Raw genomic sequence first — 12,959 nt, 5'->3', positions numbered from 1 at the left:
AGAGCAAGTTTACTTTTACACAGAGAGCAGTGAATGCCTGGAATGCACTGCCAGAGTTGGTGGTAGAGCGGATATGATAGAGGCTTTCAAGAGGCTCCTAGGCCCATGAATATGCAGAATATGAAAGGATATGGAGCATGTTCAGGCAGAAGAGATTTGTTTAATGGTGTATTAACCTTAATTAGATTGGCACAACATTGTGGACCTGCCACTGGGCCTCCAATTCCCAGTCTGTTCAAGATTCCAAGTAAGATATCACATAACATACAGTGAAATGTGTTGTTTACATTAACAGACAACACACCCAAGGGTGTTCCGAGGGCAGCGCCCAAGTGTCGGCACACTTACCGGTGCCAACATAGCATGCTTGCAATGTTCAGCAGAACACAACAGGCAACAAAACAGCAACAGCAAAACAAGTCCCGCTCCTCCCTCCCACCCATGCACAGAAACAGTCCCAGGACAGGCCATCTTGTTTGGCCTCCAGTGGACTTGGACTCTGGCTAATAGAAATTGTTTTTCAATTTTCCTAGCAGAGTCACACACATTCGGCCTTTGATTACCCCAGCAAACTTGCAGAGATTAACAGATGGGTCTCCGAACAGGGGTTTCAACTTCCATCATTCCATTTTGACCTTTGGGCCTTGACCCCAGGACCTGTCAATCTCAGAACGCTAGGCCTCAAGCTCTGGACTCACTGATGACATTAGGCCTCAAAGTCCCGCCTCACTGATTCACGAAACCATGGCATCATTGGACCTTGTTCCACAAAACTCTCACTCCAGAATCCACCAGTCACTGACTGCAAGGGTGGGGTGGGGGTGTTGAGGCCACCAGCATTGTACTGTCAGCCCAGCATCCAGCCAGACATCACAGCCTGGCCCGTGGACATCCCACGTCTGTGTTGCAGGCCTTCCAACATGGAGCTAAGACTTAGACTCTGGTCTGACTTCTAATTCCCTCACATCCCTGTCTGAAAACCCTAACCTGACACCTAACTTCTCTCTCTGTCCACAAAACCATCCCTATGAACCTAAAAATCAACTAAAATCAACTATATTTGAGCCGTGACCTCAATGGAGGCTGAAGCTTGTGTCTAGACTCGCAGACATAGGGGCATAAACTTCCTGGGCTCCCACAAGGGTTCCATTCCTCATGGACAGCAAGGTTCCAAATTTTAATTTTATTTTTATTTTTGCTTAGAGATATAGCACAGAACTCTTCCTGCCCTTTGAGCTGCACTGCTCAGCACCCCACTGATTTACCCCGGGCCTAATCACAGGTCAATTTGGAATGGCCACTTAACCTACTGACCGGCTTACCTTTGTGGGAAGAAACCGGAGAACCCAGAGGAAACCCACGTACACATGGGAAGGATCGCGATAGACTGGCGTCCTATCCGGGGGGAATCTCGTACTTTCAGTCGTTTCACGCCACGGAAACCGGAAATAAGCACCGGCCTGACGAGCCGATAAGGCTCGGGACAGACTTTATCGTTAACTAACATGGGAAAGACGTACAAACTTGCTTACCGATTTTGCCAGAATTGAACTCTAACAACATAACACCCCAAGTTGAAATAGCGCTGTGCTAACTGCCAAGACATCATGGCACCCTTTTTCTGTGGGCCAACTTGTGCTTTTAACTTCAGTTTACATGCTTGCAATCTACAATGGAAACTGAGGAGCAGTTCCGCTTGGATTAATATCTGCTATATTCACATAACTGCAGAATACTCCTGAACTGCCTTTTTCCCTCCATTTTTTTTTAGTCCAGATGAAGACTCTCAATCTGAAATGCCTCAGAGACAGAGAGGTTCCAATGATCATGGAGAAATTCCATTTTTCAGAGAATTCCCAGCAATCGCAGAGTGATTCCAATCATCTTGGAGAGAGTGCTGTATCTCAGAGAGGTGTCCAACCTCATGGAGGAACTCCAGTGCCCACGGAGCAGTTCCAGTCACATTTCAGGGGTTCCTATGCGCACTGGAATGTTTCAGTTTGTGCAGTGAGAAGTTCTCACCCTTCTGGAGACGTTCCTTTGACATCAGTGAGCTTCCTGTCCTTGTGGCAAAGTTCTGATCCTTGCAGAGAGGCTCTCCAGTTTTTCACAGACGTCCTCTGCTCCCACATTATACATCAGTTGCCTTCTGTTAGTGTTAAGTTTATCGCCTTGAAAAGAGCATTCCTTTTTGTCTTTATATGAATTAAATGCATGCACCTGAGGGGGTGGTGCAGACATTTTCAGTGTAGGACGGTGACTGGTGTGGTTGTTATAGTCCCTGTGGTGTGGTTGAAATAGGTTGGCTGGAAATTAAGTGTTTATCTTATTGCTGCAGAGAATAGATCGGGGGGACTTATCTTCCACAATTATCTTTGAAAATTGAATTCTTTTCTTCCTTTAGAAAGCATGCTGTGGGAACGGGGATGGTGAGGAGGAGGGGAAAGACTCAGCAGCTCAGTGCAGCCTCTGTTCAGCAGAAAGTGTCTGTAGATGTTTGAGTGGTATTTCTGAATCGCATGTGTTGGTTGACGGGAGATACTACTGAGTCGGAGTGGGATACCAGTGAGGGTATAGGAGGGGATAGAGCTAGTTTGACCAAATTGAATTAATCATAACCAGAACGCCACAACACAGAAACAGCTCTTCAGCCCAACCTCTCCATTCTCACCAAGATTTTCGTTATTAGGGATTATCGTCAACATTATCAATATGGGTTGTGCCGTATGACGTGGACTATCATGGTCTTGACCATGAATGTTCTTGCCAAAATTTTCTACAAAACTGATTTGCCATCGCCTTCTTCTGGGAAGTGTCTTTTCAAGATGGGTGACCCCAGCCATCGTCACTGACGATCAGAGTTTGCCAGTGGTTGCATAACCAGGACTTATAACCAGGCACTTGTACGGCCATCCACCGCCTGCTCTCTTGGCTTAATGTCACCCTGATCGGTGGGGGAATGAGGGGGCTGAGCAGGCACTACACCTTGCCCAAGCGTGACCTGCGGGCTAGCGGAGGGAAGGAGTGCCTTACACCTCATTTGGTAGAGACTTATCTCCACCCTGCCTCCCGTTTAATATTTAGAGATACAGGGTGGAGTAGTCCCTTTGAGCCAAGCCACGCCATCAACTCCCAACAACCTTGGTTAACCCTCACCTAACCACAGAACAAGTTACCTATCCGGTACATCTTTGGACTGTCTGTGGAAACTGGAGCCCCAGGGAGAACCCACCCATTCCATGGGGAGGATATACCGAGACTCCCTACAGATGGTGCGGAAGTTGAACTCTGAACTCTGTCGCCCCGAGCTGTGATAGCACTGTGCTAACATGATTCTGGGAATGAAAAGGTTAATGTACACAGAGAGTTTGATAGCTGTAAGGCTTTATTGCTGTAGTTATGAAGAATGAAGGGGGATCATTGAAACCTATCAAATATTGGAAGAGATAGAGTCGATGTGGAGAGGATGTTTCCTATGGTGAGGGAGTCTAGGACCAGAGGACACAGCCTCAGAATAGAGGGGTGTATATTTAGAACAGAGATGAGGAGGAATTTCTTTAGCCAGAGAGTGGTGAATATGCGGAATTCATTGCCAGAGACGGCTGTGGAGTCCAACCTATTGCATATATTTAAAGTAGAGGATGTTATGTCAAGGTGTCAAATGTTATGGGGAGAAGGCAGGAGAATGGGGTTGAGAAGGATAATAAAACGTCGGATAATAAAAATAAATCAGTCATGATGGAATGGTGGTGTGGCCTCGATTGGCTGAATGGCCTAATTCTGCTCCTTTTTGCCTCCCATTTGCTTCCATTTTGACAATATCCCATTAACCCTTTCTTACCTTCTTCAGCTGTCCATCGATTTTTAGATGATGACTGAGGCAGGGTGAGATTGTATGGGAGACCGGCAGTTGCCCAAGCTGCATCTCCCCTCTCCACACCACCAATGTTGTCCAAGGGAAGGGCATTAGGACCCATACAGCTTGGCACCAGTGTTGGTGTGTGGTTAAGTGCCTTGCTCAAGGACACAACACGCTGCCTCAGCTGAGGCTCGAACTAGCGACCTTCAGATCACTAGACACGTGCCACACTAATCTTTCTTATCACAGAGGCATAGAGCATCACAGCACAAAAACAGATCCTTCTGCCTATCTAGTCCATGCTGAAGTATTATTCTGCCTTGTCCCTTCAACTTGCAGCTGGATTATAGTCCTGCACACCCCTCCCATCCATGTACTTATCCAAGCTTCTCTTAAATGCTGAAATCAAATCCACATTCACCACTTCTACTGGCAGCTGTCTCTGTACCTGTCCAAATGCTTTTAAATGATGTAATTGTACCCAGCTCCTGTTCTTCCTTTGGCAGCCTTTTCTACGTGCTCACCCCTCTCTCTGTCAAAGACTTGCCCCTCAGGTCCCTGTTAAATATTTCCCCTTTCTCCTCAAACCTATGCCCTCTACTTTTAGACTCCCCTATTCTGGGACAAAGTCAGTGGTCATTCATCTTATCTACATCCCTCATGATTGTAAAGTCATCCCTCAAACTCCTTCGAGGCATGGTAGTAGAGCGTAACACTTTCAGAATCAAAATCAGTTTTAATATCACTGGCATATGTTGTGAAATTTGTTGTTTTGTGGCAGCAGTGCACTGCAACACATAACAATAAAAACTGTGATTTACAGTGGAAGTATATCTATATCTCCTATATATCTACTGTATATAAAAGTAAGTAGTGCAAAAAGAGAGAAAAAAGTAGAAAAATGTAGTGAGATAAGTGTTCATGGGATCATTGTCTTCTCAGAAATCGGATGGCAGAGGGGAAGAAGCTGTTCCTGAATCATTGAGTATGTGCCTTCAGGCTTCTGTACTTCCTTACCGATGGTAACAATGAGAAGGAGGCTTGCCCTGGTTGGTGGGGGTTCTTAATGACAGATGCTCCCTTCCTAAGGCACTGCTCCTTGAAGATGCCTTGGATAGTGTAGAGGCTAGTTCCTATGATGGAACTGACCAATTTTACAAGTTTCTGCTACTTAGTTCAATCTTGAGCAGTAGCCCCCCACCCGCCATATCAGCCGGGCCGGTGATGCAGCCGTTCAGAGTGCTGTCCAGGATACGCTTGTAGAATTTTCAGATGTTTTAGTTGACAGAATAAATCTCCTCAAACTCCTAATGAAATATAGCTGCTGTCTTGCCTTATTTATATCTGCATCAAATATTGAGTCCAGGCTAGGTCCCCAGAAAAATTGACACCAGGAACTTGAAATTGCTCACTCTCTCCACTTCTGATCCCTCTATAAGGATCGGTTTGTGTTCCCTCATCTTACCCTTCCTGAAGTCCACAATCAGCTCTTTGGTCTTGACGATGTGATGAGGAGGCTGGTGCCCAAGATGGAGCTAACTGAGTTCACAACTTTCTGCAGCTTACTTAAATCCTGTGCAGTGTCTGCCAACAATAGTTGTGTTATCAGCAAATATATGGATGGCATTTGAGCTGTGTCTAGCCACACAGTTATGGGTGGGATGTAGAGAGAGTAAAGCAGTGGGTTAAGTGCACCTTTGAGGTTAGTGAGCTGTGGGCATGCTATGTTGTCACTGGAAACAAGCTGACCTTTGCAGACTGCCTGCAGCACATCTCGGACGGTGTTCGTCGTTGATGCAAAAGAATGCATTCCCTTTAGGTTTTGGTGAACATTTGGCAAATAAAGCTCATCTAATCTTTATTCTTTACACTCCAGGAAAACAGTCCTGGTCTTTCCGTTCCCTCAGTATAGCAAACCTTCCATCGTGGTAACATCTTTCCTGAATTCTAACTTAGGCTTGGGAAATCCTACAAAAAAGGGGTAAATGTGGCCCAGTCCATTGCACGTAAATCCCTTCCCAACATTGAGCACACCTGTGCAGAACACTGTTGCAGGAAATCATCATCCATTATTACAGACCCCACCACCCAGGACAGGTTCTCTTCTCCTGCTGCCATCAGGAAGGAGGTATGGGAGCCTCAGGGAGTGGGATCACCTTATCTCCTTGCCTGCCCATCACCTCCCTCTGGAGCTCCTCCCCTCCTTTTCTTTCTTCCATGGCCTTCTGTCTCTTTCACCAATCAGCTTCCCAGCTCTTTGCTTCATCCCTCCCCCTTCCGGGTTTCACCTATCACTTTGTTTTTCTCTCTCCCCTAGCCCTATCTTCTAAATCTATTCCTCAGCGTTTTTTCTCCAGTCCTGCCAAAGAGTTTCAGTCCGCAACATTGATTGTACTCTTTTCCTAGATGCTGCCTGCCCTGGTGAGTTTCTCCAGCATTTTGTGTGTGTTGACAGGAGCCTCAGGACTCACACCACCATGTTCAGGAACAGTTATTACTCCTCAGCCATCAGGCTCCTGATCCAAAGGAGATGAGCATTACTTAACTTCACTTGCTCCATCACTGAAGTGTGTCCACAGCCTATGGACTAATTTTCAAGAACTCTTTATCTCATGTTCTCGATGTTTATTATTTATTTATTATTATTATTATTTCTGCCTTATTGTATTGCACAGTTTATTGTCTTTTGCATTCTGGTTGACTGCCCAAGTTGGTGCTGTCTTTCATTGATTCTGTAATGATTATTATTCTATTGTGGATTTATTGAGTATGCCCACAAGAAAATACTTCTTATGGTTGTAAATGGTGACATATAGGTACCTTGATAATGAACTAACTTTGAACTTGAACCTTACACAATCACAACGGTGTGCAATCCTCTAAGTGTGGGCTCACCAAGTATTGTCAGGAGAGAGGAGAACGTGTTAATGATTGATGGAAAATACAGTACCTTGAACAATGCGCACCATTTTCTAGGACTTGGGAAGGGCACGGAATCCCTTATGACCGAGAAGATGCTACATATTGAATTGTGGCTTGGGAGAAGGAAGGAGATGGGGGGAGGAAGGGGAATTTTGAGAATGAAAATCACACGTACATGGAAATATACAGTGAAGTGCGTCATTTAGGTCAACGACCAAGCCAACCTAAGGATGGGGGCAGGATGCTTTCTTAAGGATTCTTTCCTGCAACAGCGCCTCATGTAGATATACTCAATGGCATGCTCACACAGATGGATAGTCCTCCAACTCCAACTCCAGAACAGTCCTTCGGGCCTCCACCCTCCAGTGGAGCAGCACAGCAGCCTCTAACTTCCCTAGTGGATTCTCAGACTCGTAGACCCAGGGCTTCGGCCACTGGTCTTCAACTTCCAGACCTCCAATTGACCTCAGAGATTCGATCTTCAGTATGGACTCCAGGGCAAGCCAATTATGGGATCCTAAAATCCAGACTTAATGACTGGCATACCTGGGGGGGGGGGGGGGGTCACTGCCCTTTGTGTCTGCTGCTCATATTGGACCCTATCCTTGGACAAACGCTCATTTTTACTGATCCTCATCCACAGGGCTTGCCAGCCCTAATTTTATGGCTGTCCATCGTTATATGCCCACACTGCTGGCCTTCAAGTGTGGAGTGGAGGAATGGAGTTAGGGAATTTTTCTCCAGTACTTTAACCGATAGAGCTTGTCAGGGAGAAGGTGAGATGCCTAGGTTTAGGACAGGTGTAATGCTTCATGTTAATGAATCATGAATTAGCCAGTTCTTCCTTTGTAAGCACCACATTCGTGTACCGGTTAGAGCTCAGAGTTCAGTTCTGGTGCCATTTGTACATTCTGCCCGTGAAGGTGTGCTCCAATTTCTTCTCACAGTCCAACAATGTGCCAGTTAGTAGGTTAATTGTTCATTGTAGATTATCCTGTGTGTAGGCTGGGGTTAAATAGACGGGTTGCTGGAGGGTGTGGCTTGTTGGACAGGAATGGCCTGTTCTGTGCTGAATCTCTAAATTTAAAAAAAATTAAGACTTTAAGAATCAGCAGACAAAAATCTCTGAATGTACGGTATACTATGATGCATAGGATTATTATTTAGGAAGCAAATTATTCTGCCAAGGTCCTGTAGAACAAGATGAAACAAATGACAAACCTACTCTTGGTTAATTGCTCTATAATTCACTGATGTAGCTCTAACTACAGCTGGTCTCAAAGACATGTCAGCATTATTGCCTCTCCTGTACAGTTGTGTGCCTCAACAATTCAAAGCAATTCCACCTCTTCTCCTCACCCCCTACCTCATAATCAAGCCCCTCTCTTCGCAGCGCCCACTCCACAGTGTTGTCTTCTCCCATCACCTGTTCGCCTGCATTCTCCCATTGCACCCTCACCTTCACTGCCTCACTACCACCCTCTCCTTCCCTAAGACAGCTTGCCTCTTGCATCTGTCACCATCCTCACTATCACCCCTCCTGACCCTCACCCTGTCCAAACCATCTCTCCCCCCACTTCAACCAACAATCTCTCCCAACCCCCACCCCATCCAAAACACCCACCTCTTCAACCCCTCCCTCCATCCAAACCAGCACCTCTCCCATCCTCTCTCCCCATCAAGAACAACAATCCCTCCCAAGCCTCACCCCCACCTAAAGCAACGGATCCTCCCAACTCTCAGCTCATCCAAGCGGACGGTCTCAGGGGTTCATCTGCATCCATAACTCTGTGTTGATAGCTTCAGCACTTAGGTACCCCTCTGTCCAGCACAGTGCCTCACACCAGAGTCCAAGGACAGCCTCTACCCATTGTTACAAGGCTCTCGAATGGACTTTTATTACAAAACAGATGAACTACTGATTCCCAATCTACCTCACTTTATTTGACAACCTACGCTGTAGTAGTGACACTGTATGGCACAGTTGAGTAACAGTTAGCATAATGCTTTACAGTGCCAGCAATCAGGGTTCAATTCCTGTTGCAATCTGTAAGGATTTCATACTCTTCCCCCCACTCATATCAGTTATAGGTTAGTAATGGCACTTATAGGCTGTCCACCCCCACAACACATCCTCAGACTTTGTTGTTCATTAATGCAAATGATGCATTTCACTGTATGTTTTGATGTACATGTGACAAATAGAGCTAATCTCCTGTATTCTGCACACAGCTATTTTCCTTTTTTGCAACGCCTCAGTGCCACTGTTCCTTCGAAGCTGCGTGGGTGCGCGGCCACGCAGTAACTGAAATGCTCCCGTGCACGTAGCCTTTGATGGCACGCAGCTAGAAAAATTTACCAGGTGAAAGATATTCTTTATTGTGTTGTATTTAATAAATAAAATCAAAAGAAGGTGATTTTTCAATTTTCATTCTAAATATTCATATATGCACATTACAAAATAAAACATTTAAAGTGCCGTGCAGTTTTCAGCCATGTCAGAATTTCCTGCTCAGATTGAAGTGATTAGTTCGCGCAGCTGCAAAAACAAAATTAGAGTTAACGTTCAATGTGCTGATGTATGGAATAATTTGACTGGATGGCCACACAAACAAAAGCTTTTCACTGTGACGGTAATAAATTAATTAATAAGAAATTAGTAAGTTTCTGATATGGGAGTTGAACCTTTCACTTTGAGGCAAGGCTGCATATTGAACCCTTAAGAGCACAGTGGAGGATTAGACCATGAGACACAGGAGGAACTGAGGCCGTTTGGCCCAATGAGTCTGCTCCACCATTCCATCATGGCTGATTTATTACCCCTCTCAACTCCATTCTCCTGCCTTCTCCTCATTCCATTTACACCCTGACTTAACAACCTTCACTTTAAAAACATGCAATGGCTTGGACCTCACAGCTGTCTGTAGCAACAAATTCCACAGAACCACCACTCTCAGGCTTAAGAAATTCCTTCTCCTTTGGTGCCTCGACTAATCACGCACCTATCAGCCTCTGCTTTAAATATAGTCTATTACTTGGCTTCCACAGCCCTTTGTGGTAATGAATTCCACAGATTCAGTAAAGAAATCCCTTCTCTTCGTCATACTAAAGGGATGTTCTTCTAATCTGAGGCTGTGCCCTCTTATCTTAGATTCCCTCACTATTGGAAACATCCTCTACCTATACAGGTCTTCCAATATTCAGAAGGTTTCAATGAAATACCACCCCCGCCCCACTCTTCCAAATTCTAATTGCCCAGCACCATCAAACGCTCCTCATTAGCACCAGTCAAGTGGGCTTGGGCTGAATGGCCTATTCACAGCTGTACATTCGGTGTAATTTTATATAAATATCTTTGGTTTAACTTATGTTAAAGCTCTTGTCTCTGGTCTTGCCTCTGCAGAGGGCTGTGTGTGATGCAAGAGAGCGACACACCATGAGGGAGTGTTGGACGGGAGCTGCGTCCCTCGCTGTGGTCTTTGTCCTTGAGCTGGTGACCTCTCAACAACTGTCGGTCTGGCAGGTGGACCCAGGTGAGTCGAGCTTGTGGAACGTGCCCTCCATCGCAGTATGGTCTCCCCAGTAATTGTGCGCATCTGTATTGTACGTGCCTGTGTATGTGTCTCTTGTCAGCCGGCCTGTACTTACACCTGTCTCTGTGTATCTGTCTGCACAAGTCTGCTAGCTGTGTTCTGGGCTTATGATGAATGCTGATATGTTATGATGTACCATCTGCTCACTGGGGTTGTTGTGTTAACCCTGTGTGATGCCCACTCATTGTCTGCTTGCTATTCAGGGTGTCACCAAGATGTATAAGTCTTTATCTGAATCTCTTCAGTGGCTCTTCATTTCCAGACGGTGATGCAACCAATTAAAATGCTCTCCAGAGTACATCTTTAGAAATTTGCTGGAGTCTTTGGTGACAAACCAAATCTCCTCAAACTCCTAATGAAATATAGTCACTGGCATGCCTTTGTCGTAATTGCATCAATATGTTGGGCCCAGGAAAGATCATCAGAGATTTTGACACTGCCATCCCTGAGTTTTTATTCTTAAACCCTCGTTGTTGGACTTGATACCACAACCGTCTGACTCTATGACACTAGATCAGCACAAGTACCCATGGTTGTCTCCTGTCCCTCATTAGTTACTTTTTGTCTCAACATTTGTAGTTGTCCAATGCATACTTTTTCCATTGCAGTCAGGGAACTGAGTTGAAGAACCATCATGGAATGTTGCAGCTCTATAAAACCCTGGTTAGACCACACTAGGAGGACTGTGTTCAGTTCTGGTCATCTCATTATAGGAAGGAGGTGGAAGCTTTAATACAATCATAATAATAATAATAAATACTTTATTGATCCTAAGTGGGAAATTCATTACAGCAGCAACATTTAAAACACACAGCAGTGTGACGACTTAACTAATAATAAAGTACGGAATAATAATATACAAAATAAAATTTCACAAATGGGCAATAATTGCAATAATGTGGAATAATAATGTACAAAATAATAAATCAGATACTATTGTACTATGATGTTTGTTCTCCTGTCACACAAAGATCAACTGTTGTATATGCTTATTGCATTTCATAAGAAAGATTTTCTGTAACGATTCTTTGACAGTGGAGCTGAATGAGTCTGTTCAGAAAGGAGCTCTGCTGCTTATTCAGTAGGTCATGGAGAGAGGGTGCAGAAGAGGGTGTTATGTTAACAGAGTGCTGCCTGGGTTAGAGAGCATGCCTTATAAGTTGGGCGATTGAGGGCTTTTCTCTTTGGAGAGGAGGAGGCTAAGAGGTGACTTGATAGAGATATACAAGATGAGAAGAGGCATAGGGATAACCAGACACTTCTTCTCAAGGTGAAAATGGCTAATAGCCATAATAGGCGTAATTTTAATGTAAAATCAGGAAAATGTCGAGAGGATGTTAGAGGCCGTTTTGTTTTACACGTAGTGGTGAGTGTGTGGAGCACCCTGCTGGAGTGACGTTGGAGGCAGATTCATGACGGTCATTTAATGGGCTCTTAGATAGGCATACAAATGAAATACAACAAAAAGCAGGGAAGGCTTAGATTGATTTTAGAGTAGTTTAAAAGTTCAGCAGAACACCACGGACTGAAGGTCCTGTACTGTGTTTTTATGTGCTCTGATCTATTGGTAAAATCATATTTTCAGCAATCTTGCATTTTAGTGTAAGGGGTTTCTTCTTTTATGTTACTGCTAAGGCTAATAAAAAAGGCTTCTTTGTTATGTTAAAAGTAAAAATGCTTCTTTGTTATGTTAACTGGTGAGAGAGTGCTTTCTCTCGCAGCTTGTTTGGGTTATAATTACTGATAATGAGAATTATATTAATTTGTTAACCAATTGGGATAAATGTTATTCTTTCTTGTGGGTCTGTAAGCTAGTGTTGCGCGGACTTTAGGGGAGACGGCGCCAGGGGGTTAGAGGGAGAAAACGCGATGTTGTAAGCTGGGTGACGGAACGGACCCCGAGCAGGGGTCCGAGGCCCAGGGTTTTCGGCGAGGAGATTCGTGTGGAGAGTCTGGTCGACCACCGTTGTTGGTCCCAGGCGGCAGGTCGAGGAGGTCGGAGGGGATCGAATGGTGGCAAGAAGACGTCGTTAACTGAGTTCCAACGGTTGTGCACAAAGTGGTTGGACTTTGATAAGTTTGGCGCCTTTTACTTTTCCTTTTACATTGTATCTCTATTAAGTACATAGTTCCAGTAAGATCTATAAAGTGTAATCATTTAATCGCATATGGTGTACTGTCTGTTATTTGGCTTGGTGGGGATATCACACAGCATCTACACCAGCTGATTGCCCAGTTTGGCGGGGCTGAAGGCTGCTCCCCCTAGACCAGTGGTTCCCAACCTTTTTTTGGCCATGCCCCACCTAATCACCTCTAAAATCCTGATGCCCCCTGTGGTGATATATAATTCTTATTATTCAAAAAGTGAACTCCTATTCACCTGGAGGAAGCCTAAAAGACCATTAACTTGGTTTAAACAAGCTTCCAAAGAACATGGCATTCATGAAAGAGAAAAATAAAAGAACCAAAGGACTGTTAAAGTTCTGAGGAAGAAATTACTGAAATTGTAAAAAAAAAGAACATTAAGTGATATTAAAATAATAATAATAAATAAATAAAACAATGCCGATTCATTTCTACAGCAT

General features: G+C 44.6%; 1 protein-coding gene across 7 annotated transcripts in view; it reads left to right on the top strand.

Annotated features, from left to right (window-relative positions):
• robo1 (roundabout, axon guidance receptor, homolog 1 (Drosophila)) overlaps positions 1-12,959 on the top strand; it is a 640,973-nt gene that overhangs the window by 121,775 nt on the left and 506,239 nt on the right. For all 7 annotated transcript variants that reach the window (XM_073044789.1, XM_073044790.1, XM_073044788.1 and 4 more), the window contains exon 2: positions 10,185-10,314. In XM_073044789.1, the coding sequence (XP_072900890.1) occupies positions 10,218-10,314 (97 nt within the window). In that variant the 5' untranslated portion in view covers positions 10,185-10,217. The remainder of the gene's footprint in view (positions 1-10,184; positions 10,315-12,959) is intronic.

Source organism: Hemitrygon akajei, chromosome 5 (genome assembly GCF_048418815.1).
Source record: "Hemitrygon akajei chromosome 5, sHemAka1.3, whole genome shotgun sequence".
NCBI lineage: Eukaryota > Metazoa > Chordata > Chondrichthyes > Myliobatiformes > Dasyatidae > Hemitrygon > Hemitrygon akajei.
This window is presented reverse-complemented; position numbering and strand designations above follow the sequence as displayed.